At 42.7% G+C, this 27,678-nt stretch overlaps 2 protein-coding genes across 2 annotated transcripts; both read right to left on the reverse strand.

Moving 5' to 3' along the window:
• Positions 1–207: 207 nt before the first annotated feature.
• Positions 208–11,614, reverse strand: LOC306978361 (sulfotransferase 2B1-like; the record flags this gene model as incomplete). The annotated part of the gene is made up of 4 exons (XM_079576884.1): positions 208–338; positions 404–584; positions 10,015–10,220; positions 11,476–11,614. 4 exons carry the CDS (start codon positions 11,612–11,614, stop codon positions 208–210), a joined length of 657 nt encoding a protein of 218 aa, XP_079433010.1.
• A 1,084-nt stretch (positions 11,615–12,698) lies between these two features.
• Positions 12,699–26,447, reverse strand: LOC306978362 (3-beta-hydroxysteroid sulfotransferase-like; the record flags this gene model as incomplete). The annotated part of the gene is made up of 12 exons (XM_079576885.1): positions 12,699–12,724; positions 13,291–13,377; positions 13,443–13,623; positions 14,232–14,309; positions 15,357–15,485; positions 15,549–15,754; positions 22,554–22,709; positions 24,017–24,103; positions 24,169–24,349; positions 24,958–25,052; positions 26,068–26,194; positions 26,253–26,447. The coding sequence occupies 12 exons, from the start codon at positions 26,445–26,447 to the stop codon at positions 12,699–12,701; spliced, it is 1,548 nt and encodes a 515-aa protein (XP_079433011.1).
• Positions 26,448–27,678: the final 1,231 nt, after the last annotated feature.

The following is a 27,678-nucleotide window of genomic DNA, read 5'->3' on the forward strand; positions in this document are numbered from 1 at the left end:
TTTTAAGTGTTTGTTTTTTTGGGTTATTCGAGGGTTATGTTTTAAACAACTTTAATAAAATTGAACTACAAATGTAAAATAAAAGATTTATATTTTGACTACCTCTGCTTTGGTTCCTTTGTTACCAGACTTACCTCGGGCATTGGGTTGGTATAAATGGGGAACCCCTAGCCTAGCCCCGTGGTTACATATGCATCGCTGTTTGTTTCAGCACTTCCTTTGTGTACTTTTGTGAAAATACAATTCATGACCGACGCCCTTCATTTCCTCTTCGTATACGGCGTCGAAGTGCTCTGCCTCGGCCACGGTCAAGAAGTTCTTCCAGTCTCCGACGACTCCTGTGACAAACGTATGCAGAAAAGTACTGTAGTAGTTGTAGGAATGGTAACAGTCGGAGTAGTACCTTTCCTCATGAACGTGCCCTTGCTCTGGTCCAGGATTTCCGGAGGAGCGGTGGTGCTGTTGGACATGTTGTTCTTCTTCATGTTGTCGAACACGCACCTGTCTGCGATCTGCTCTATCAGCTCCTGCTCCAGGGGTTTGTCCAGGAACTTGGAGATTCTCCCCACCGCCCCCCTCAGGTCCTGGAAAACACTACGTCACTATCTTGCACTTTATTGGTTTGAAAATGTAATATTGATCTAAACAAAATATAAATGCAGTACTTTGATTTTCACACAATATCACTGTAAGCCCCTCCCACCTCTCCTCCTCTTTACTGTGCAGCTGTTTCAGTAAAAAGTCTGTGCAGCTTGTGTGGCAGTAGTGAAGCTTTTGGCGACTGTTTTTACTTTGTGATTAAGCTTAGCAAGAGATGGAGAGGAAAACATTTCCTGGATACTTAGGATCTCAGGACAAACGTTTTGGAAGCTGCTTCTGCAAAGCTACTAACAGCCACTGGAGAAGATTCAAGGATTACACAAAGATACGCGAGTGGGTCAAAACACAGCTCCAGGTCTGTTTCAGATGAGGGAACATTGTAACATGTTAAAAGCTCTAAAGTCGGTTTTGCATAACTCCTCCTGTGGCACTGAATGTATCCAAATAAACCAATTGTAAGTTAGTTAAAGCCAAACCTTTTGATTGTGAAACAAATGTAGTCATTTAAAAGCCACGTCAGCTTCACATGTACAAAAACTTTCAACACAATGTTGCACACGGATTTGTTAAAAAAACTTTCCACCCCAGTGCTCCTCACTTCACTCCACACACCAATCTGCCTTTTTCTTCTCACCTGCACTAAGGGCACACTGGACAAAAAGACCTAAAATCCGGGAAGATTTAACCCAGTATATGTCCGTATTTGTCAAAGATCCGGAGAATATCCGGAGATATGCAAACCGTATCTTCGACGTATGCAAATTCGGATCTTCCCGGATCGGGACCACTTTTGTATCCGGGAATATCCGAACTCCGGATATTTATCCGTGAAATATACGGAGATATCCGGAAGCCAGTATATGTCAAAGATCCGGAGAATATCCGGAGATATGCAAGCCGTATCTTCGAGGTATGCAAATTTCGGATCTTCCCGGATCGGGACCACTTTTGTATCCGGGAATATCCGAACTCCGGATATTTATCCCTGAAATATACGGATATCCGGATCCCGTATTCTCAAAAGATTCATCACGGATCTCCCCGGATATTTTCTGTATCTTCTAAAGATCGACGGATATTATCCCTCTTGTATCCGGAAAATATACGGAAACCGAATCTCCGACAGATCCATTTCGGATCCCCTTGCATATTATTTGTATCTTTTGGAGATCTCCGGATTTTTATCCCTCTGGTACACCAAAATATCCTGAACCCAAATCCTTAACAGGTCCCATCTGTGATCTCACTTAAGATCTCGTTTGATATAGTTGGAACTTACTGCATATTTCACAGATATGACAAAATGCCTGTGCATCTTACAGTGTTTTTAAGTGAAGATACCATATTTCTGGAATCTCTAATTTATTAACCATGTCACATTTTGGAAAAAAAACATTCAAAACATATCGGGGAAAAAAAGCTTGCTTTAACATAATACACTTGCCTGCAAAGCACATTCTCTCTCCAAACTGAAATCAGATAATCAATGAAACTTTTCACATATGAACCATAAAAACATTTCCAATAACCTTTCAAACTGTCCTGTTTGGAGAGAAGGGATATGACTTGAAGCAGTGTGGAAGTGCCACAACTAAACTAGATTTAATCTTGGACTAATGACAGATGGTAAAAACATGTACAATAGGCGAATCCTCCAGCCAGACTTGGATCCACATCTGGAGATTGGTCCCTGGGGGGCGGTCCTGCCGTCACTCACTGCTCCTGGCGGGTTGTCCCAGCAGCGTCAAAGGATGGGTCAAATGCCAAGGACACTTTTCTTTGTATAGTTGATGTATAATGACAAATAAAGCGCCTTAATCTTAAACTGTACCAGGAGTAGACCTGGACTGAACCAAGAATTGAAACAGTACAAAAGTAATACTTCTCGATTAGGGCGGCACAATTGTATATTAATATCAATAACATTCTTTTAGACTTGTGTTGTAATTATCAATCTTTAAGATTCAAGATTCAGATGAGACTCACTTTGACGTCACATTTTACACATAAAAGTGAAAACTTCACATGCATTCTAGAACATGAGGACAGATTTAGTTTGGAATTACCTAAGAATTGCAGTCATTTCCAATTTGCTTTGAAAACAATTAACTGTGCAGCCCTATGCGACGAGTGGGACAAATATTTTTTCATTCGCCAAGGAAAAATAAAAAGAGAGCTTCCAAGGTAACTGTGTTCTGTGGGGGAAGTCGCAACATTATGACCACACAGGCTGGACCGTCCGCCCTGTCCGACTGTTTCATGACATTACACAGTTGTGAGGCTGGGTGTCTCTTTGGGTTACACTGGTGTCCTCTTCAGAAAAACAGCAGGCAGAGGAGCCCCATCAGCCAGTGGCCTCCACTTTCACAGGATTCAGGTGCTTTAAGAAAAAAAAAAAAAACATAAATATGTTGTGTTTATATACAGTAAATCAGCATCAAATACTTTTTGCACAAAGCCCTACATGCATGTAAGGATAGCTTTTGTTTGCTTACTTAATTTGAAATGCGTGTAGCTTACCTGTTTGTCTTGGCATGAAGATGGCCTTAAATTATGGTCTATTGCGCTCATAAGGGTTGCATGTTCCTGAAAAAAAAGCAAGGCAATGTCACTAAGGAGTGCTTAAAAAAAACAAAAAAGTATCTTGAAGGAAGCGAATGATAAAATAACCAGTTAGATGAATACAGACTGTAGGTCAAACCTAGTATTAATGGAGACAAATCTAAGTGTTTATCTTGGAAATCTGATTCAATGTTTTCGCCCCCATGTCTGAATGAGTAGTTATGCAGAACCAAGGCTTTAACAAAAGGTAAAGAATCAAATCTAATCTCCTAGCAAACAGTTCACAACTCACACAAATGTTCCTTCACCAGGCTGTGGTTCACAGAGAAAGTCACGTTGGCGCTGCGCTGTCCATTTCTCCAGCTCGGTCCTCCCTCTGTGTCTCCAGTGTCCTTGTCTGCAGCTCCTCACTGTTCATGTGCAGCACTGCAGGTGACAAAACGGAGTTTCATTTGGCCAACCTAGTATGTAAAACCGCAGTGTAGGAGAGGCTTTCCTGTACTTACCTTATTTGTGGGCCTCAGATTGTGGTCTTCCTCTTCTCCAGGTTACTCAATGTGGCCTCTCGGGGTGTGTGAGCCACTGTTGAGAAGAAGCCAATCACTGAGCATCCAAGAGGCTCTGTGCACACAAGCGACACATCAGCCGCTGGTTTTCCACTCGTTATTTTCCTATCTAAGATTATTACAATAAATATTTCAAAATGGATGGATGTAACACAACTTCACTGGAGGATAATGTGTGTTCATAATGGAGGGTGTGAAATGGCACCAAGATCAGAACTACGTGAAGTCTTTAGTTTAAATTAGAACATTTTTTCTGACATTTCTTTTAATTGAACATTAACTTTCAGTATTCTCATCCAACACATTTCCAGTGCTTGCAGCCTGCCACATGTGTTCAATACACTGCTAATCTTTCATAAGAAAAGGATGTATATGTACTATATATGGTAAATACATTACTTTGTAAAAAGTGTTGAAAATCACCTCTGTCTTCTCCCTCAACTGCAGTGGTGTCATCTCTTCTTCCCTGCACACCACTTCCTGTCTGCCAGTACCCTGTTAAAAGACAAATATGGTGAAGTTGTGGCTCATTAGACAGATAAATAGTATTTCGCATAGGGGAAAGGAAATCATTTTTGTACAGCACTTTACACAGAAAACACACCCAAAGCCCTACGTAAGGGACATAAGCTTCAAATTATTGCCAACGTACCCTCTCACCACCACCGTCAACTTACTCACGCTACCCGATATTTCCGCATGGTCTTCCATCGTGGTACAATCCCGCCCAAGCTGCTCAGCCTCTGACACCTGGCTCGAACAGGCATTGTCAAAGTGGCATGGCCTGTAAATAAGAATAATCATTACATTCTAAAATCACAACAAACAAGATAAAAAACTAAAGGCAGATGATACAAACATTTGTTGGGACATTAATACTTTTTCCCTCCCAATGCTCGGCCTTAAAGGCCAGAAAGGCTGATTTAAAACAGTATGACAAAAACATGATTGAACTTACTGTTCTAAATGGTCACATTTACACAGCGCCTTTCTACCTACTTTTGAAGCACTAAAAGCGCTTTACATCAAGGAATCACTCGCCCATTCACATTCATACACCTGTGTATGCAGACACTGGAGGCAAGGTGGAGGAAGTGTTTTGCCCAACGACACAATGACAGTGCGCACCTGTCCGAATGGATCTAAACACATAAAACAAAACAGGCTGATACAGTATATAACAACCCTTTAGTTTTCTTTTTCATTTTTTTTACTTGCCTCAAATTGACATCCACCCTGGTCCTCATCCATGTGTGGAACAGCATTCAGATCCATCCAAAACTTTTGTGGCAAAGCAAATATGGACATTATTAATAGTAAAAGCATAGTAAATGATTACAAGATGCAAACGAGATTGAATGCAGCATGAAAGTGCAATATTTTTGGCACTTAGCAAATAAGGTAAGAAAATAATGAGTAATACTTATTTTTACCAGGTTTGTGCTGGCTTGACACACACAGTCTGTCTCAGAGACACACACTTAAAGTTTAGTATTTTAGGCTTTAAAAATAAAACAGCGCCACGCAGTGTAAATATTAAACTTTTTGGTGCAAGGCATTAATGTCTAGCACCAAATGCATTATTAATATTATCATGTTGTTTTGTAAATGACATGACTCAGTCCAATTTATTAAAATAGAAGGCTATGCAGCACAATTTAGTGGCAAACTAATTTTAACTATAACCAAAAAAAAACGGTTGGCTTATCTTTAGCTCATTTATTAGACTTGTATTTTGTAACCTAGGGACAGTAGAAAATAATGTGAGTGTTTTGTCGGATTGCTAGCGACACAGTGCCAATATCGTCAGTGAAGTAAAATACTTACGTAAATGCCAGACATCGGTCGTTAGATAAAGCTAGCCATTAGCACAAGTATGCTAACTTAGCATGCTAGCTATCTAACGGTTCTCGGCGCGGAGTTCTAGTCCCAAGGATCCAGTTTTGGTTTTTGGTTTGCTTCGACTTCTCCCACCCGAGGCTTAGTCGATGTTGTGTCCATTTCACTCTGCTGGGTCCAAGTCCGAAGAAAACGTACATTAGGAAGAACATTTTCTCTCTCCGTGTCTCCGGAGCTAGCACCGCTCCCCGCTCTGGCCTCAACACAGACTGTACAGCGCGAGCGCCCGTCTCTGTTACTCCCGCCCACAACAGGTGCACGAGCCAATCGGCTTTCGCGCCACAACTATTTCAAAATAATCTAGCTCCCTGATTGGTTCTTATTTTTAGGTTGAATGTAGTTATTTTCCGGTATGTTGAAGCATAATCGTAATTTTGAGTGTATTTTCAACCTAGACGCCATCGCCAATGCAAGGATAAATATTCGCTTCTTTTAGTAGAAGAAACTTGTGACGCGCATCAAGGTCTCAATGGCACAGTAGACAGTGCGCGTGCATGTGCCCCCTCCTCCACCCCACCACCCATTAGAGTGAACCTGGCCTCCCATCATACTCAAATTTAAATGAAAAATATGTCAATCGTTTGTGCTACGTTTGTGCTGTTTTGTGCTGTAAAAATCTTTGTTTGTGCTGTTAGGGTTTTTGAGATATTAATGATTGTTTTATTGGTCAGATCTGAGGTCACCCTGCTTGTTATAAAATTCCAAAACAGGAAAAAATGGTGTCACTGTTTCCTCTACATCTGTGCTGTTTTGTGCTGTAAAGATTTCCATTTGTACGGGTTTGGTTTTTAAACTATTACAAACTTTAGCGTCTTAAGGCGTTCACCCTCGTCCTCTGAGGCGCGCGCACGTGTCAGAGGCGCACGGCAACGCACACTGCATGCAAAAATCATCAATATCTCAAAAACGATAACAGCACAAACGAAGATTTTTACAGCACAAACGATTGACATATTTTTCATTTAAATTTCAGTATGATGGGGGGCCAGGTTCACTCTAATCCACCTCCTGATTAAAGTTTTAGGCCATGTCACTCTCATATCTACAAATATGATTGAACATGTACCAAGATTGAACCTGCGAGAATCCAGTATGGATATTTTTCCGGATTTGTCGCGGATAGTCATATCTCACAGATCCGGAGAGATGCACCACTGGATCTGTACAGTAACATTAACAAGCTCATAAAGTGAGGCTTTATGTTGTCTAAATATCTCCAAAATACTGCCCGTACATACATAAAGATTATTTAATGAAATATTGCCAAATAGAAAAATACTGACATTTTAAATTCTCAGATCCGGAAAGATAATTATATGCATATGTCAGGATCTGTGACGGATCAGATCCTCCCGGATTTTCCAGGATACTTTCCGGATATCTGACAGATCCATGAACTAGGATCTTACTATATCTTCCCGGATTTTAGGGCTTTTTGTCCAGTGGCATGTTACTACAGAGATCGACCCGCAGCTACAGCCTCTGTCTCCCCCAAAATGTCTCTCACTTGCTCTCAGTTACTCACCTCAATCATTTCTTCATAGCAGATGTACATAACCCTGTGAGTGTCTGCAGCACTGAGCCAGCTCTTAACATGATCGAACCATGAGCCGTAGATCACTGAAAAACACACTATGTCACTAAACATCCAACATACAGGACCTTAACGTCCACTAGTGATGGGCTAGATGACACGTATCAAGCACAGAAAACAACACCTCAGACGAGCTGTGTCATAAGTGCATTATTGTAAGAAAAGTCACGTGACCAACACTTTCACTATCATTTTGTATCATATACAGTGCCTCTCGTAAGTATTCATACACCTTGGACTTGTGCACATTTTGTCATGTTTACAACCCTAAAAATGAAGATTTTATTTTGACTTTTTTACTGAACGTTCACACACAAGTAACAGACAGAGGTGAAGTGAAAGCTAAATGATACATGATTTCTTTTATTTTTCAAAAAATAGAAAAGTGAAGAGTGGGGCGTGCATAAGTATTCATACAGCATTTTCTGAGTGCATTAAATTGCCTTTAAAACATTCCTAATGACTCCAGAATGTTCACATCTTGGCCTAACCATTAAATAGAGGCCACCTGTGTGTAATCTACCCTCAGTATAATTTCAGCTGTTCTTTTAGGCCCTCAGAGCTGTGGTCGGAGAGTATTGGTCACTAAACAACATCATGAAGGTCAAGGAGCACCAGAGAGGTCAGGGATAAAGCTGTGGAGAAGTTTAAAGCAGCGTTAAGTTGTACAAAAATTTCCCAAGATTTAAACATCTCCCAGAGCAACTGTTCAATCCATCATTCAGAAATGGAAAGAGTAAAGCACCACTGCAGACTTACCAAGGCGTGGTCGTTCACCTAAAATATTTGATCGAACAAGGAGAGCACTGGTCAGAAATATAACCAAGTGCCCCAAGATAACTCTGGAGGAGCTGTGAAGTCCTGCCGCTGAGCTGGGGGAATCTGTACATGGGACAACTATAAGTCGTATCTACACAAATGTGGCCTTCATGGACGAGTGGAAGAAGAAAGCCATTATTGAAAGGAGGCCATAAGAAATCCTGTTTGTAGTTTGCTAGACGTCATATGGAGGACACAGCTCCATGTGGAAGAAGGAGCTTTGGTCAGATGAGACAAAAATTGAACTTTTTGGCCCAAATGCAAAACGTTATGTATGGAGCAAACCTAACACTGCTCATCGTCCTGAGTGCACCATCCCCAGTGTCAAATATACAGGGGGGAGCATCATGCTATGGGGCTGCTTTTCCTCAGTGGGGACTGGGGAGACTGTAAGAATAGTTGGGAAGATGGATGGAGCCAAATACAGAGACATTTTGGAGGAAAACCTGCTGGAGTCAGCAAGAGAACTGAGGCTGGGGCGGAGATTCACCTTCCAGCAGGACAATGACCCTAAACACAAAGATAAATCTACAATGGAATGGTTCAACAAAAACATATTAATGTGCTAGAATGGCCCAGTCAAAGTCCTGACCTAAATCCTATTGAAAATCTGTGGAATAATCTGAAAACTGCTGTTCACAAACGTTCTCCTTCTAATGTGACAGAGCTTGAGTTGTTTTGGAAAGAGTAATGGGATAAAATGTCAGTCTCTACATGTGCAAATCTTGTAGAGTCAGATCCCAAAAGACTTGTGCTGTTATTACAGCAAAAGGGGGTTCCACAAAGTATTCATTCATGCTGTATGAATACTTATGCACGCCCCACTTTTCACTTTTCTATATTTTGAAAAATAACAGAAGCATGTATCATTTTGCTTTCACTTCACAGTTGTTGGTTACTTGTGTGTGAACGTTCAGTAAAAAAATAAAAATAACACATGAAAAAATTTGCAAAAGTTCAAGGTATCTGAATACTTTCGAGAGGCACTGTAGTATCGTACAATGTGCAGCAGCGAGCCGCAGGGGGCGCCAGAGAGCAACATCTGGCTGATTTTGGCATTTGGGATTCATGGACTCAGTGTCAATCCCGTGGGTGCTTTTAGGCTCGAGCAGCCGCCCAAATCTTTGGGCACCAGGCGACCCTGCCCTGATGATAAAAGGATTCAATATATAACATGTGAAGAGCCGTATCTTTCCACGTCCAAGCCAGTCGATAAAAGAAATTGAAGTGCAGCACCAGCTCGAAAGGTATAGGAGGCCTATAATTTTGTGTTAGTACATTATTTAGTTAACTTGCTGCTCGCTTCTGTAGAGCGCCTGATTGGTAGATAGAAGGCTGTGTGTCAAATGGTAATTAATTACTTTTTTGGTGATTCAGTCGATTGACTGGACACCCACCAGCAAAACTTAAAGGCTCTGCTATACTGTCACAAGCAGAAGTAACTTGGTAAGTGACTTCATTTTGAGATGGTTGTATCACTGATATGTCTCAGTCATTTGTTTCTATTCTCATGATCCGGAGCAGTTTTCCTCTTACTAAATCATCACTCTCAGCTGTTAACAGCTCACTCCTGACTTAGGTGCACATTTCTGAACAAGAATTAATGCACAGTGTTTTTCAGACTCGATGCTGTAATACTTTTTCACCACCAGAGGGCGCCTATAAAATGTCGCCTACCAACACGGTGGATACAGTGTGATACAATTATGAAAGTGTGTGACACACCCTTTGAGGGGTCATCTGCCCATCACTAGCATCTATCTACAGCACAAAAGCATTTGCACACTTTTCCCTTCCAGAAACTTGTGCAGGAAGTCTCTCTTGGAGCTCGGGGTGACCAGGATGCGGACCATGAAGTGGAAGTAGTAGTTTGATGTACAGACATCTTTGGGGTTCCTCATCACATAGATAACCTAGAAAGTAGCTTCCTTTAATTGTTCATCGTCATTTTTGAGCCCACATGCTCTGCTTTACCTTGGGTTTGACCTGGTTGAAGGACTGGGGCATCATGCGGTGGGAGAAGTGCGTTGTCAGCAGGCGTGGGGAGGGCCTGAGCTCCAGACGTATGCGGTGATTTGTCTCTAGCCAGGGCACTCTCTCCCAGTTTGGGCTGGCCTCTACATGCTCTGGGTCTCCTCCGCTCATGATGAGGCAGACCAGCTCCTGCATCCAAGTGGTTCCTGAGGACAGTCAATGTTTGGGAAAATGTTTGCGTAAACTCTCAGGGCTTCATTTACTAAGTCAGGTGCTACATTATGACTAGTACTATTTTGTGGGCGTGTTGCATCTGATTTACCATCAGAAACTGGGTATTCTTATTCTCATATGTTCATATCGTCTTGACTATTGTAACTCGCTCTATTGTGGGCTGGACAAATCCTCACTCAACCGCCTACAAGTCCAGAATGCTGCTGCACGCTTACTGACAGGGACAAGGCGGCGGGAACATATCACCCCTGTGCCGGCCTCCCTCCATTGGCTGCCTGTCAGCTATAGAATTGACTTTAAGATCTCGATGCTTGTGTTTAAATGTCTTCATGGATCTGCTCCTGTGTATCTCTCTGAGCTTTTGTCTGTTTATGCCCCAGTTAGACCAGTAAGGTCTGTGAACCAGCTGTCTTTGAATGTGCCCAGATCCCGTTTAAAGACACGAGGAGATCGAGCGTTTAGTGTGGCTGCTCCCAAACTCTGGAACCGTCTCCCCCTAAATGTCAGAGCTGCTCCAACCCTAGAAACCTTTAAGACTGCCCTTAAAACACATCTGTTTGCGTTGGCGTTCAATTCAAGCTGAGCTGCATTATGACTTTATTGTGTGTGCTTCTCTTGTTGTTTTGTACTGTAATTTTATGTATATTGAGTACCTGTATGTGAAGCACTTTGGGCACGTAGTGTTGTTGTAAACGTGCTATACAAATAAAGCTGACATTGACATTGACATTCTTAGTGCCCTCTGTCCATCACTACTTAACGCTCAGTTTTCATTGGCTTGGTTACATTTTAACAGTGTTTGTTTACCTTTAGATCGATTCATCCACTCATTTTGTAACACCAAAAGAGCCACTAGAGTCCAAAGGGGAATTTGCCCAGCTCAAACATGACACTGCAGGACAGGGGCTTGTGTGATGTCACTGAAGTCATGACCTAAGAAAACCCCTGACTTTAAAAAGCAGAAAACATTCTAAAATAAAAGTGAATGGAATGGTTTTTAACATCTCTGTTGGTGATTTTGTTAATGTCTCCATAGTGCTCCATTGACTTAAAACATTTACTGAAATGTAACTAAAATATGTTTCCTGTACATTTAAAGTACATCTATTAAACTGAGTGGTGCAACTGAGATGTTAAGATTTATTAAGATTATTCCTAATCTGATATTGAACCTTGTTGGTGCAAGGCCTGCTTTTGTGATCATTGTAAAGTAAAGAAAAACCCTACCAGATTTGGGATAGGTTGCGATGAGGACATCGTCAGGTCGGAAAGACAGATCCTCGTACTGCTGCAGGGCCTCAGCAGGACTGACCTTATGAGGCACATAGACGCCTTTGTACAGACTGTAGAGCTCTGCTTCTGTCATCTCTGCACTCTGTGTGTCTGACTTTGGCTGTACACACCAGGTTTTCATTGTTTCAGGTTAAGTTTGTAATCATTAACACAAATTTGGTTGCCTAAACCACACCCACTTTTCTGCACGAAAGAAGGTTGGTCTGGGAGACTCTAATTGGTCGTGATCCGAGTTAGAATTTAACCAGTCACAGTGTGATAAAACAAAATCACAATTTGAAACTTCACCATTTGTCCCAGCACTTACAGTATTAGAAAGAGAATTAAGCAGAATTCATGTTTAGGAAAGTTGCTTTAAATGTATCTGGAATTAGGGGCGATTTTAGAGGTTCAACTTTAGGGGTGCTTAGCACCTGAGGGTTCGGGGAAGGGGGTTCTTGCTCAGAAACCGAACAAATGTAATTTCCTGTAATTTGATGCATCTTAGAGGAACTAATTACATTGCAACAGCCATCCATCCATTTTCTTCCACTTTTTCCGTTTCCAGGTGATGGAGGCAGCTTTTGGAGTTGCCCAAATCACATTGCACCAGCCCCTTATGGCTCCTCCTGCAGGTGGTGGGTCCACAGAAGGACGGCCTCATGGTTCTAACCGGGCCTGTTGGTCTCTCATAACCACTCTATGTCTGACCCGTCAACTAGAACCTGTTTGCCATGGGAGACCCTATCAGGGGCACGAAGCCTCCGATAACAGAGCTCCCTGCATCATTCGGGCGCTCAAACCCCTACAAATACAAATACAAATATCATCAACAAGCGAGCGCTCGTCACCGAGCCTGTCTGACAGAAAGGTCAATGATGTAATGTTTCTGTTGCACAGTGTTGAAAACCTCAAAGATTCGTGTGCTGGTGAAGACCATAGTCAAGATGCTGTTGACATGTAAGATTTTTCATTTTTATTTGTGTTTTTGGTCACTGTCAGAGAATTTTCGGGCAGTTTCAATTTCTCATTGACAGTCAGACACTCTCGTTAGTTTATTTTGCGCGTGCGCATGATGTCATGGCTCTCTATGAAATGTTTAGAATGCGTGTAGCATCCCAGTCGTAATGATGAAGCGTACAAGTGGATCTTGTGTCTTTTTCCTTCTTTATTTCCATTTAGTACACAGTGACCACCGTAAGAACTAAAAGCAAAACAATTCACAATATAAACATCCATACACAAATAGTAGAAATAGTCCATAAAATGATTCCAAATATTACCTTTTTTCCCCATTCCAACTGGGAGCTAAAAACCATAACCATCAGGTGCCATGTTCCCTTCCCGCAATGACACTCAAATTTAAACACTTCCTTATTCAGCACACAGGATATTGCATCATCAAACAGGAAGTACTTCAAAATAATTAAATGATCATCAAGTCCATTACAATGCGTGTTTAGTTGTCTGTGGTCCTCGTGCAAACTCTGTGTGGTGCAGCCTCGGGGAGCGAGTGAATTGAGTCACATTGCATTTTTATTTATTTTTCTGTCACAAAGAAGTTTGCACAATTATCAGTTGTTGAAACAAGTTTTTTTCAGTCTAAAAACTTCATGCAATGCAAAAGACAGAAAGAAGGCAACATAGTGTGGGACAGCATCATTCAGCCGGATAAAGAGATTTTGCAACTTTTAAAAAAACTTCACTCTATGCATCGCTGTTTGTTTCAACACTTCCTTTGTGTACTTTTGTGAAAATACAATTCATGACCGACGCCCTTCATTTCCTCTTCGTATACGGCGTCGAAGTGCTCTGCCTCGGCCACGGTCAAGAAGTTCTTCCAGTCTCCGACGACTCCTGTGACAAACAAATGCAGAAAAGTACTGTAGTAGTTGTAGGAGTGGCAACAGTCTGAGTAGTACCTTTCCTCATGAACGTGCCCTTGCTCTGGTCCAGGATTTCCGGAGGAGCGGTGGTGCTGTTGGACATGTTGTTCTTCTTCATGTTGTCAAACACGCACCTGTCTGCGATCTGCTCTATCAGCTCCTGCTCCAGGGGTTTGTCCAGGAACTTGGAGATTCTCCCCACCGCCCCCCTCAGGTCCTGGAAAACACTACGTCACTATCTTGCACTTTATTGGTTTGAAAATGTAATATTGATCTAAACAAAATATAAATGCAGTACTTTGATTGATTTTCACACAATATCACTGTAAGCCCCTCCCACCTCTCCTCCTCTTCGCTGTGCAGCTGTTTCAGTAAAAAGTCTGTGCAGCTTGTGTGGCAGTAGTGAAGCTTTGGTGACTGTTTTTACTTTGTGATGAAAGGATTAAGCTTAGCAAGAGATGGAGAGGAAAACATTTCCTGGATACTTAGGATCTCAGGGTGAACTTTTAGGAAGCTGCTTCTGCAAAGCTACTAACAGCCACTGGAGAAGATTCAAAGATTACACAAAAATATGCGAGTGGGTCAAAACACAGCTCCAGGTCTGTTTCAGATGAGGGAACATTGTAACATGTTAAAAGCTCTAAAGTCGGTTTTGCATAACTCCTCCTGTGGCACTGAATGTATCCAAATAAACCAATTGTAAGTTAGTTAAAGCCAAACCTTTTTCTTCTCACCTGCACTAAGGGCATGTTACTACAGAGATCGACCCGCAGCTACAGCCTCTGTCTCCCCCAAAATGTCTCTCACTTGCTCTCAGTTACTCACCTCAATCATTTCTTCATAGCAGATGTACATAACCCTGTGAGTGTCTGCAGCACTGAGCCAGCTCTTAACATGATCGAACTATGAGCCGTAGATCACTGAAAAACACACTATGTCACTAAACATCCAACATACAGAACCTTAACGTCCACTAGTGATGGGCTAGATGACACGAATCAAGCACAGAAAACAACACCTCAGCCGAGCTGTGTCATAAGTGCATTATTGTAAGAAAAGGCAAGGCAACTTTATTTATACCGCGCATTTCGTACACAAGGCAACTCAATGCGCCAACACTTTCACTGTCATTTTGTATCATATAGTATCGTACAATGTGCAGCAGCGAGCCGCAGGGGGCGCCAGAGAGCAACACCTGGCTCATTTTGGCATTTGGGATTCATGCACTCGTTGTCGATCCCGTGGGTGCTTTTAGGCTCGAGCAGCCGCCCAAATCTTTGGGCACCAGGCGACCCTGCCCTGATTATGCCCTGATCTCTTTTCACGTCCAAGCCAGTCAATGAAAGAGATTGACGTGCAGCACCAGCGCAAAAGGTATAGGAGGCCTATAATTTTGTGTTAGTTTATCATTTAGTTGACCCGCCGCTCGCTCAAATCTGTGGAGAGCGCCTGATTGGTAGATAGAAGGCTGTGTGTTTGAGTCAAATGGTAATTAATTACTTTTTTGGTGATTCAGTCGATTGACTGGACACCCACCAGCAAAACTTAAAGGCTCTGCGATATGTGCCCTATACTGTCACAAGCAAAAGTAACCGTTATTAAATCTTGGTAAGTGACTTCATTTTGAGATGGTTGTATCACTGATATGTCTCAGGCATTTGTTTCTATTCTCATGATCCGGAGCAGTTTTCCTCTTACTAAATCATCACTCTCAGCTGTTAACAGCTCACTCCTGACTTAGGTGCACATTTCTGAACAAGAATCAAAGCACAGTCAGTGTTTTTCAGACTCGCTGCTGTAATACTTTTTCACCACCAGAGGGCGCCTATACAATGTCGCCTACCAACACAGTGGATACAGTGTGATACAATTATGAAAGTGTGTGACACACCCTTTGAGGGGTCATCTGCCCATCACTAGCATCTATCTACAGCACAAAAGCATTTGCACACTTTTCCCTTCCAGAAACTTGTGCAGGAAGTCTCTCTTGGAGCTCGGGGTGACCAGGAAAGAGGCCATGATGTGGAAGTAGTAGTCGGACGTGCAGACATCTTTGGGGTTCCTCATCACATAGATAACCTAGAAAGTATAGCTTCCTTTAATCGTTCATCGTCATTTTTGAGCCCACGTGCTCTGCTTTACCTTGGGTTTGACCTGGTTGAAGGACTGGGGCATCATGCGGTGGGAGAAGTGCGTTGTCAGCAGGCGTGGGGAGGGCCTGAGCTCCAGACGTATGCGGTGATTTGTCTCTAGCCAGGGCACTCTCTCCCAGTTTGGGCTGGCCTCTACATGCTCTGGGTCTCCTCCGCTCATGATGAGGCAGACCAGCTCCTGCATCCAAGTGGTTCCTAAGGACAGTCAATGTTTGGGAAAATGTTTGCGTAACATCTCAGGGCTTCATTTACTAAGTCAGGTGCTAAATTATGACTAGTACTATTTTGTGGGCGTGTTGCATCTGATTTACCATCAGAAACTGGGTATTCTTATTCTCATATGTTCATATCGTCGCGTTTTGACTATTGTAACTCGCTCTATTGTGGGCTGGACAAATCCTCCCTACAAGTCCAGAATGCTGCTTCACACTTACTGACAGGGACAAGGCGGCGGGAACATATCACCCCTGTGCCGGCCTCCCTCCATTGGCTGCCTGTCAGCTATAGAATTGACTTTAAGATCTCGATGCTTGTGTTTAAATGTCTTCATGGATCTGCTCCTGTGTATCTCTCTGAGCTTTTGTCTGTTTATGCCCCAGTTAGACCAGTAAGGTCTGTGAACCAGCTGTCTTTGAACGTGCCCAGATCCCGTTTAAAGACACGAGGAGATCGAGCGTTTAGTGTGGCTGCTCCCAAACTCTGGAACCGTCTCCCCCTAAATGTCAGAGCTGCTCCAACCCTAGAAACCTTTAAGACTGCCCTTAAAACACATCTGTTTGCGTTCAATTCAAGCTGAGCTGCATTATGACTTTATTGTGTGTGCTTCTTGTTGAGCTATGCTCTCATTTTGTTATGATTTGATATATATGTTTGTGTTTACAAAATTGTCAATGACACTGATGTGGCGAATTGTTGATGATTGCTGATGAGCAACACGTGTGTCAATAAATATGGTGTGCGCCCAGTGTGGGAGAGCACTACAAAGAGTAAAGACGTGTCTGCTGTGTTTTATGCCACGCTGTTTAAGTGACTCTGCTAACAGGTTATGGGCCCAGAGTCATAACGCACAGTTGGATTAAGTACCAGGTGAAAGTCGCGACGTTTGCAGCGTGCACCTGAGGGCCGAGTTTGGGTGATCCAACCATGAGTAGAAAGGACAGAGACGCGGTGCCAACTAGCCGCTGGGCAAGGCTCGTTTTCGACGGAGATGAGAAGAACTACGAGCTATGGGAGACAAAGTTTTTGGGCCACCTCTGTCTGCAAGGGTTAAAAGACACTATTCTTAATGAACCCGCTCCCGATAATGAGGAGGATGAGGAGAAGAACGCCGAGGCCTACGCGGAGCTCATTCAGTTTTTGGATGACAAGAGCCTGTCGCTGGTAATGCGCGAAGCGGGGGATAATGGACGCGAGGCGCTCAGGATTCTCCGGGAATATTACGCTGGTAGGGGAAAGCCCAGAGTAATAAACCTGTACACCGAGTTGACCTCACTGCAAAAGTCACCCATTGAGAATGTCACTGAATATGTCATCAGAGCGGAGACTGCGATTACTGCCTTGAGAAACGCAGGTGAGACGCTCAGTGACGGACTTTTAGCCATGGCGTTAAAAGCGCTACCAGAGACATTTAAGCCGTTTGCAATACATGTGTCTCAGACCGATGATAAAATGACTTTTGCCGAATTTAAGACAAAGCTCAGAAGTTATGAAGATGTTGAGAACATGCGAGCGACTGTGTCGGGGGATACGGTTATGAGGGCGAGAGCGCAGTTTGGCACAAAGCGCGCGTCGGACGGTGCAAAGAACAGTGAAAATATGGATATTGTGTGTTACAAATGCGGTGCTAAAGGCCACACTGCCAGGGTCTGTCCACGTAAACAATGGTGCAACCACTGCAGAAGCAACACGCACAACAGTGCAAGCTGCAGACGGAAAACGCAGCGCGATAACGCACGGATGGCGTCCGAGGAGTCGGAACAAGGAGTACGCATTCCGGGTTTTCGACGCGGAGAAGCGGGTGCCAGATGTCAAGAGAAAAGGGCTGATGGTGGACGCGGGAGCAACATCGCACATCATCACAGACATCGCAAAGTTCAAGACGTTCGACGGGAGTTTCCAGGCTGGGACGCACTGCGTGGAGCTGGCGGACGGATCCAGGTGCCATGGAGTCGCCAAGCGCAGAGGTGACGCGGAGGTGCGGCTTATCGACAGCGAGGGGCGGAGTTTCCGAACAACGCTCAGGAGAGCTCTGTACATCCCAACTTATCCCCAGGATATATTCTCTGTGAAAGCTGCTACCACCAGTGGAGCCACAGTGATATTCAGTGAGAAGAACAGTGTCCTGCTGCATAAAGACGGTACCAAATTCCCAATACACGTACACGACAAGCTTTTCTATCTGCACACTTCAGACACTGACTGCAATGATCAGTGCAAGAAAAGCCTTGATTTGCAAAGTTGGCATGACATCTTAGGCCATTGCAATTGTGCAGATGTGTTGAAACTAAGGCATGTTGTAGATGGGATGGAAATTAAGACTGAAGTTAATAAACCTGTTCCATGTTGTGAAGTTTGCACTCAGGGGAAGTTTGTTCAAACTAGGAACAGAGGGCCAGATACAAGGGCCAAAGCACCTCTGGACATGGTGCACACAGACTTAGCTGGTCCTATAGACCCAATGTCTAAAGATGGTCATAAATATGCACTATCCTTTACAGATGACTATTCCAGTGCAGTGTTTGTATACTTTTTGAAAAATAAAAGCGATACAGTGCAAGCTACTGAGAAGTTTATAGCCGACATGGCTCCTCATGGCAAAATAAAATGCATGAGATCTGACAATGGTACAGAGTACACAGGCAGGGAATACCAATCTTTGATGTGCAGGAGTGGTATAAGGCATGAGACCTCAGCCCCATACTCTCCACACCAAAATGGTACTGCTGAACGCAACTGGAGAACTCTGTTTGAAATGGCCAGGTGCATGCTCATAGAGAGTGGGCTGCCAAAGATGTTGTGGACCTATGCTGTCCAGACAGCTGCTGTGGTGAGGAATAGGTGCTTTAACAACCGCACTAAACAGACTCCTTACTACATGTTAACAGGCAGACAGCCAAACGTTGCCAGAATGCAGAAGTTTGGACTGGTGTGTTATGCCTACAAACAGAACAAAGGAAAATTGGACTCTAGATGTGTGAGAGGCATTTTTGTTGGATACGACAAAAATAGTCCAGCCTATTTCGTGTACTATCCCAGCAACAGAAAAGTACAAAAACACAGACTTGTAGAGTTTGTATCTAGATCGAATCAGGAAGTACTGGATGCTGAAGATGATGATACAGTGATTCAAAATGAAAGACAATCAGTGAAGACTCCTTCTTTTAGCCCACAAATAACTGAAAACCAAGAAGAGGAGCAAACAGAAAGCAAAACAGAGGAACAAGACACTGAAACAGTGAAAGCTGAAGAAGAAAAAGGAAGCAAACCCAAAGAGGGGCGCTATCCTGATAGAGAAAGAAAAAAGACAGATTATTATGGTGATTATGCTTGTGGTTTTGAGGAGGACATAAATATTGACTACTGTTAGAGTCATGTGCAATGTGCCACAGACTTATAAAGAAGCTGTCACCTCAATGAACGCAAAAGCCTGGACTGAAGCAATGGACGAGGAAGTTCAATCTTTGAAGGACAACTCAACGTTTACCCTGACCACTCTACCAGAGGGCAAGGATGTAGTGGGGGGTAAGTGGGTTTACGCATTGAAGAAAAACAATGACGGATCAGACAAATACAAGGCGAGATATGTTGCCAAAGGTTTCAGTCAGAAAAGGGGCGTGAACTATGACGAGACTTTCTCTCCTACAGCCAGTATGACCAGCATCAGGCTGTTAGCACAGAAAGCAGCACATGATGATTTGATTGTTCACCAGATGGATGTAAAAACAGCATATTTACATGCACCGATTGAGTGTGAAATCTATGTTGAACAACCCGAGGGTTATGAAGTGAGATCTAATGGAGACAAACTAGTATGTAAACTGAAGAAATCCCTGTACGGACTAAAACAGTCAGGGCGCAACTGGAACAAAATGTTGCATGATTATTTGTGTGAAATACAGTTTGTACAAAATCCAGCTGATCATTGTGTCTACAGCAAAAGTACTGACAATGAGAGAGTACACATTATCATATGGGTTGATGATTTGATTATTGCCGCTAGTGATAATGATGTCATGAAATGTGTAAAGGAAAAGCTAAGTTCCAAGTTCAGGATGAAAGACTTGGGTAAACTGGCACATTTTCTAGGTATTGACTTTGACCAAAGTGCTGAATGTGTTAAGATGTCACAATGCAAGTATGTACAAACTATACTGGAGAGATTTGACATGTTAAACTGTAAGCCTAGAGCTACGCCGTGTGAACAGAAACTTAACTACAGTGATGACGCTGAGTTAATGGATGATGTGAGGAAATACAGAGAGGCAGTTGGTAGCTTAATCTACCTGGCAACCTGTACAAGGCCAGACTTAAGCTTCGTAGTGAGCAAACTGTCCCAGTATTTCACCAAACCAACTACTGAACAATGGACAACTGTAAAGCATGTTTTAAGGTATTTGAAAGGTACCCAAAACAAAGAACTCTGTTTCCAAAAATACAAAGATGAGAACCTAATCCATGCTTACAGTGATGCTAATTGGGCAGCTGATATTGGTGATCGAAAAAGTACTACAGGTTACTGTATCAGTCTCAACAAGAATGGTCCAATAGTCTCATGGAAAACTAAACGACAGCCTACAGTCGCACTCTCTACCTGTGAGGCTGAGTACATGGCTTTAGCTGCGACCATACAAGAGTATTTGTATTTGAAACAGTTTTTGAACTGTCTTGATGGTCAAACATACAAATGTATTGTTTATGAGGACAATCAGGGCACTATTGCTTTAACAAAGAACCCTTTACATAGGCAACGGTGCAAACATGTGGATATTAAATACCACTTTATAAGGTCTACGTTGGATGACGACCACATAAGCCTATTGTATTGTCCAACTAATGAGATGGTTGCGGATGTACTGACCAAGCCTGCAACTAAACAAAAACTAATGAGATTTGAAATGTTTATGTTTGGTATGTAAACCAAGATGTGTTACGTTAAAATGGATTCTTCAAATGTGAGCAAGTGGGGGTGTTGAGCTATGCTCTCATTTTGTTATGATTTGATATATATGTTTGTGTTTACAAAATTGTCAATGACACTGATGTGGCGAATTGTTGATGATTGCTGATGAGCAACACGTGTGTCAATAAATATGGTGTGCGCCCAGTGTGGGAGAGCACTACAAAGAGTAAAGACGTGTCTGCTGTGTTTTATGCCACGCTGTTTAAGTGACTCTGCTAACACTTCTCTTGTTGTTTTGTACTGTAATTTTATGTATATTGAGTACCTGTATGTGAAGCACTTTGGGCACGTAGTGTTGTTGTAAACATGCTATACAAATAAAGCTGACATTGACATTGACATTCTTAATGCTGCAAATGTATTATGCAAATGAGTTTACTGCATGAGCACAGGCTGCACTAAACTGCTGTTATTCCTGACTTAGCACCTTTTAAAGAACATTTAGGCTACAAAGTTATGATGAGCATTTGACAGATGTCCACAATCAATAATTATTAGGCTACTTTAATAATTTTTAAAAAGCCTAATGATAATCGTAATAAAAACCACAACAACAACATAGTAACTATTATTATAGCAAATCCATCCATCTTCTTCCACTTGTCCATTGCCGGGTCACATTGCACCAGCCCCTTATGGCTCCTCCTGCAGGTGGTGGGTCCACACAAGGACGGCCTCATGATTCTAACCGGGCCTGTTGGTCTCTCACAAGGAGCCTCTGAACCGCTCTTTGTCTGACCCGTCAACTCGGACCTGTTTGCCACGTGAATGTGATAAAAGTAGGCCTGCAGCTGATTTTAAAACTGACACATGTAAAATAAAACATATTGATAAAAAGCATGTTTTGATAAAAGTTTTTATTAATCCAGGTTTATCAAGTCACATTGTTTTTCATCAGTTCAATTCACTTCTTTATCAAATCACAGCTGTGTATATATTATATTTATAAGAGGTCTGAGCCTAAACTGAATGTGCATCAGCGTCCGCTATGATAAGAAGTGTCTGAATAGTGCTGTCAGTGAGGAAGGAGGTAGACTGTAAAATTAAGAATGAACTTTTGGCCAACTTCTTCCTGTAACTATAAGGAAATGGTGGTTGGCTCCGGACGTTCCTGGCTTTTCTGGACTTTACATTGAAACGTTGGCCTTTCTTTAAGTCATTATTGAGGACAAGCTTGTCATTCTGACCTCTACGCAGCGTCCTATTTTCCTTTTGTGATTTTAACTTTTTTTCACCCTATTCTATATAGTGGAGCTGGCTCCAAAAATCCCTTCAAATTGCTGACACGGCTGAGCTTTGTTCGCCCGCAATGAACGCTATGGGGCACCCTCTGTCCATCACTACTTAACGCTCAGTTTTCATTGGCTTGGTTACATTTTAACAGTGTTTGTTTACCTTTAGTTTGATTCATCCACTCATTTTCTAACACCAAAAGATCCACTGGAGTCCAAAGGGGAATTTGCCCAGCTCAAACATGACACTGCAGGACAGGGGCTTGTGTGATGTCACTGAAGTCATGACCTAAGAAAACCCCTGACTTTAAGAAGCAGAAAACATTCTAAAATAAAAGTGAATGGAATGGTTTTTAACATCTCTGTTGGTGATTTTGTTAATGTCTCCATAGTGCTCCATTGACTTAAAACATTTACTGAAATGTAACTAAAATATGTTTCCTGTACATTTAAAGTACATCTATTAAACTGAGTGGTGCAACTGAGATGTTAAGATTTATTAAGATTATTCCTAATCTGATATTGAACCTTGTTGGTGCAAGGCCTGCTTTTGTGATCATTGTAAAGTAAAGAAAAACCCTACCAGATTTGGGATAGGTTGCGATGAGGACATCGTCAGGTCGGAAAGACAGATCCTCGTACTGCTGCAGGGCCTCAGCAGGACTGACCTTATGAGGCACATAGACGCCTTTGTACAGACTGCTTCTGTCATCTCTGCACTCTGTGTGTCTGACTTTGGCTGTACACACCAGGTTTTCATTGTTTCAGGTTAAGTTTGTAATCATTAACACAAATTTGTTAGCCTAAACCACACCCACTTTTCTGCACGAAAGAAGGTTGGTCTGGGAGACTCTAATTGGTCGTGATCCGAGTTAGAATTTAACCAGTCACAGTGTGATAAAACAAAATCACAATTTGAAACTTTACCATTTGTCCCAGCACTTACAGTATTAGAAAGAGAATTAAGCAGAATTCATGTTTAGGAAAGTTGCTTTAAATGTATCTGGAATTAGGGGCGATTTTAGAGGTTCAACTTCAGGGGTGCTTAGCACCTGAGGGTTCGGGGAAGGGGGTTCTTGCTCAGAAACCGAACAAATGTATTTTCCTGTAATTTGATGCATATTAGAGGAACTAATTACATTGCAACAGCCATCCATCCATTTTCTTCCACTTTTTCCGTTTCCAGGTCATGGAGGCAGCTTTTGGAGTTGCCCAAATCACATTGCACCAGCCCCTTATGGCTCCTCCTGCAGGTGGTGGGTCCACAGAAGGACGGCCTCATGGTTCTAACCGGGCCTGTTGGTCTCTCATAACCACTCTATGTCTGACCCGTCAACTAGAACCTGTTTGCCATGGGAGACCCTATCAGGGGCACGAAGCCCCCGATAACAGAGCTCCCTGCATCATTCGGGCGCTCAAACCCCTACAAATACAAATACAAATACAAATACAAATATCATCAACCGAGCCTGTCTGACGGAAAGGTCAGTGATGTAATGTTTCTGTTGCACAGTGTTGAAAACCTCAAAGATTCGTGTGCTGGTGAAGACCATAGTCAAGATGCTGTTGACATGTAAGATTTTTCATTTTTATTTGTGTTTTTGGTCACTGTCAGAAGAGGAATGAGAATTTTTGGGCAGTTTCAATTTCTCATTGACAGTCAGACACTCTCGTTAGTTTATTTTGCGCGTGTGCATGATGTCATGGCTCTCTATGAAATGTTTAGAATGCGTGTTTAGTTGTCTGTGGTCCTCGTGCAAACGCTGTGTGGTGCAGCCTCGGGGAGCGAGTGAATTGAGTCACATTGCATTTTTATTTATTTTTCTGTCACAAAGAAGTTTGCACAACTATCAGTTGTTGAAATAAGTTTTTTTCAGTCTAAAAACTTCATGCAATGCAAAAGACAGAAAGAAGGAAACATAGTGTGGGACAGCATCATTCAGCCGGATAAAGAGATTTTGCAACTTAAAAAAAAACTTCACTCTATGCATCGCTGTTTGTTTCAACACTTCCTTTGTGTACTTTTATGAAAATACAATTCATGACCGACGCCCTTCATTTCCTCTTCGTATACGGCGTCGAAGTGCTCTGCCTCGGCCACGGTCAAGAAGTTCTTCCAGTCTCCGACGACTCCTGTGACAAACGAATGCAGCAAAGTACTGTAGTAGTTGCAGGAGTGGTAACAGTCGGAGTAGTACCTTTCCTCATGAACGTGCCCTTGCTCTGGTCCAGGATTTCCGGAGGAGCGGTGGTGCTGTTGGACATGTTGTTCTTCTTCATGTTGTCGAACACGCACCTGTCTGCGATCTGCTCTATCAGCTCCTGCTCCAGGGGTTTGTCCAGGAACTTGGAGATTCTCCCCACCGCCCCCCTCAGGTCCTGGAAAACACTACGTCACTATCTTGCACTTTATTGGTTTGAAAATGTAATATTGATCTAAACAAAATATAAATGCAGTACTTTGATTGATTTTCACACAATCTCTCCGTAAGACCCTCCCACCCCTCGTCCTCTTTGCTGTGCAGCTGTTTCAGTAAAAAGTCTGTGCAGCTTGTGTGGCAGTAGTGAAGCTCTGGCGACTGTTTTTACTTTGTGATGAAAGGATTAAGCTTAGCAAGAGATGGAGAGGAAAACATTTCCTGGATACTTAGGATCTCAGGATGAACCTTTTGGAAGCTGCTTCGGCAAAGCTACTAACATCCACTGGAGAATATTCAAAGATTACACAAAGATACGCGAGTGGGTCAAAACACAGCTCCAGGTCTGTTTCAGATGAGGGAACATTGTAACATGTTAAAAGCTCTAAAGTCGGTTTTGCATAACTCCTCCTGTGGCACTGAATGTATCCAAATAAACCAATTGTAAGTTAGTTAAAGCCAAACCTTTTTCTTCTCACCTGCACTAAGGGCATGTTACTACAGAGATCGACCCGCAGCTACAGCCTCTGTCTCCCCCAAAATGTCTCTCACTTGCTCTCAGTTACTCACCTCAATCATTTCTTCATAGCAGATGTACATAACCCTGTGAGTGTCTGCAGCACTGAGCCAGCTCTTAACATGATCGAACCATGAGCCGTAGATCACTGAAAAACACACTATGTCACTAAACATCCAACATACAGAACCTTAACGTCCACTAGTGATGGGCTAGATGACACGAATCAAGCACAGAAAACAACGCCTCAGCCGAGCTGTGTCATAAGTGCATTATTGTAAGAAAAGGCAAGGCAACTTTATTTATACTGCGCATTTCGTACAGAAGGCAACTCAATGCACTTTCACAGTCATTTTGTATCATATAGTATCGTACAATGTGCAGCAGCGAGCCGCAGGGGGCGCCAGAGAGCAACATCTGGCTGATTTTGGCATTTGGGATTCATGCACTCGGTGTCGATCCCGTGGGTGCTTTTAGGCTCGAGCAGCCGCCCAAATCTTTGGGCACCAGGCGACCCTGCCCTGATTATGCCCTGATCTCTTTTCACGTCCAAGCCAGTCAATAAAAGAAATTGAAGTGCAGCACCAGCTCGAAAGGTATAGGAGGCCTATAATTTTGTGTTAGTATATTATTTAGTTAACTTGCTGCTCGCTTCTGTAGAGCGCCTGATTGGTAGATAGAAGGCTGTGTGTTTGAGTCAAATGGTAATTAATTATTTTTTTGGTGATTCAGTCGATTGACTGGACACCCACCAGCAAAACTTAAAGGCTCTGCGATATGTGCCCTATACTGTCACAAGCAAAAGTAACCGTTATTAAATCTTGGTAAGTGACTTCATTTTGAGATGGTTGTATCACTGATATGTCTCAGTCATTTGTTTCTATTCTCATGATCCGGAGCAGTTTTCCTCTTACTAAATCATCACTCTCAGCTGTTAACAGCTCACTCCTGACTTAGGTTCACATTTCTGAACGAGAATTAATGCACAGTGTTTTTCAGACTCGCTGCTGTAATACTTTTTCACCACCAGAGGGCACTTGTACAATGTCGCCTACCAACACGGTGCGATACAGTGTGATACAATTATGAAAGTGTGTGACACCCTTTGAGGGGTCATCTGCCCATCACTAGCATCTATCTACAGCACAAAAGCATTTGCACACTTTTCCCTTCCAGAAACTTGTGCAGGAAGTCTCTCTTGGAGCTCGGGGTGACCAGGAAGGAGGCCATGATGTGGAAGTAGTAGTCGGACGTGCAGACATCTTTGGGGTTCCTCATCACATAGATAACCTAGAAGGCAGCTTCCTTTAATCGTTCGTCATTTTTGAGCCCACATGCTCTGCTTTACCTTGGGTTTGACCTGGTTGAAGGACTGGGGCATCATGTGGTGGGGGAAGTGCGTTGCCAGCAGGCGAGGGGAGGCCCTGAGCTCCAAAGGGGTGAGCTGCACTGTCTCCAGCCAGGGCACTCTCACCCAGTTTGGGCTGGCCTCTACACTCTCTGGGTCTCCTCCACTCATGATGAGGCAGACCAGCTCCTGCATCCAAGTGGTTCCTGAGGACAGTCAATCACTGTGTTTGGGAAAACGTTTGCGTAACATCTCAGGGCTGCATTTACTAAGTCAGGTGCTACATTTTGACTAGTATTATTTTGTGGCCGTGTTGCACCTGATTTACCATCAGAAACTACGTATTATTAGTGCAGATGTGATATGCAAATAAGTTTACTGCGCAGGCTGCACTAAACTGCTGTTATTCCTGACTGAGCGCCTTTGAGGGAATATTTACAAAGTTATGATGGATAAATGACAGATGTCCACCATCAATAACTATTACTTTTATTTAAAGAAAAATAGACTAATAATAATTGTAATGAAAATATGACTTTAAGAATAGCTATTATTATAGCAAATGCATCCATCTTCTTCCACTTGTCCATTGCCGGGTCACATTGCACCAGCCCCTTATGGCTCCTCCTGCAGGTTGAGGGTCCACGGAAGGACGGCCTCATGATTCTAACCGGGCCTGTTGGTCTCTCACAAGGAGCCTCTGAACCGCTTCTGTCTGACCCGTCAACTCGGACCTGTTTGCCACGTGAATGTGATAAAAGTAGGCCTGCAGCTGATTTTAAAACTGACACATGTAAATGATGATGAAAAAACACATTTTGATCAAATGTTTTTTAATCAATCCACAACAGGTTTATCAAGTCACATTGTTTTTCATCAGTTCAATTCACTTCTTTATCAAATCACAGCTGTGTATATATTATATTTATAAGAGGTCAGAGCCTAAACTGAATGTGCATCAGCGTCCGCTATGATAAGAAGTGTCTGAATAGTGCTGTCAGTGAGGAAGGAGGTAGACTGTAAAATTAAGAATGAACTCTTGGCCAACTTCTTCCTGTAACTATAAGGAAATGGTGGTTGGCTCCGGAAGTTCCTGGCTCTTCTGGACTTTATATTGAAACGTTGGCCTTTCTTTAAGTCATTATTGAGGACAAGCTTGTCATTCTGACCTCTACGCAGCGTCCTATTTTCCTTTTGTGATTTAAACTTTTTTCCACCCTATTCTATATAGTGGAGCTGGCTCCAAAAATCCCTTCAAATTGCTGACACGGCTGAGCTTTGTTCGCCCGCAATGAACGCTATGGGGCACCCTCTGTCCATCACTATTAAACGCTCAGTTTACATTGGCTTGGTTACATTTTAACAGTGTTTGTTTACCTTTAGTTTGATTCATCCACTCATTTTCTAACACCAAAAGATCCACTGG

This window comes from Gobius niger, assembly GCF_951799975.1.
Source record: "Gobius niger genome assembly, chromosome: 19".
Classification (NCBI taxonomy): domain Eukaryota; kingdom Metazoa; phylum Chordata; class Actinopteri; order Gobiiformes; family Gobiidae; genus Gobius; species Gobius niger.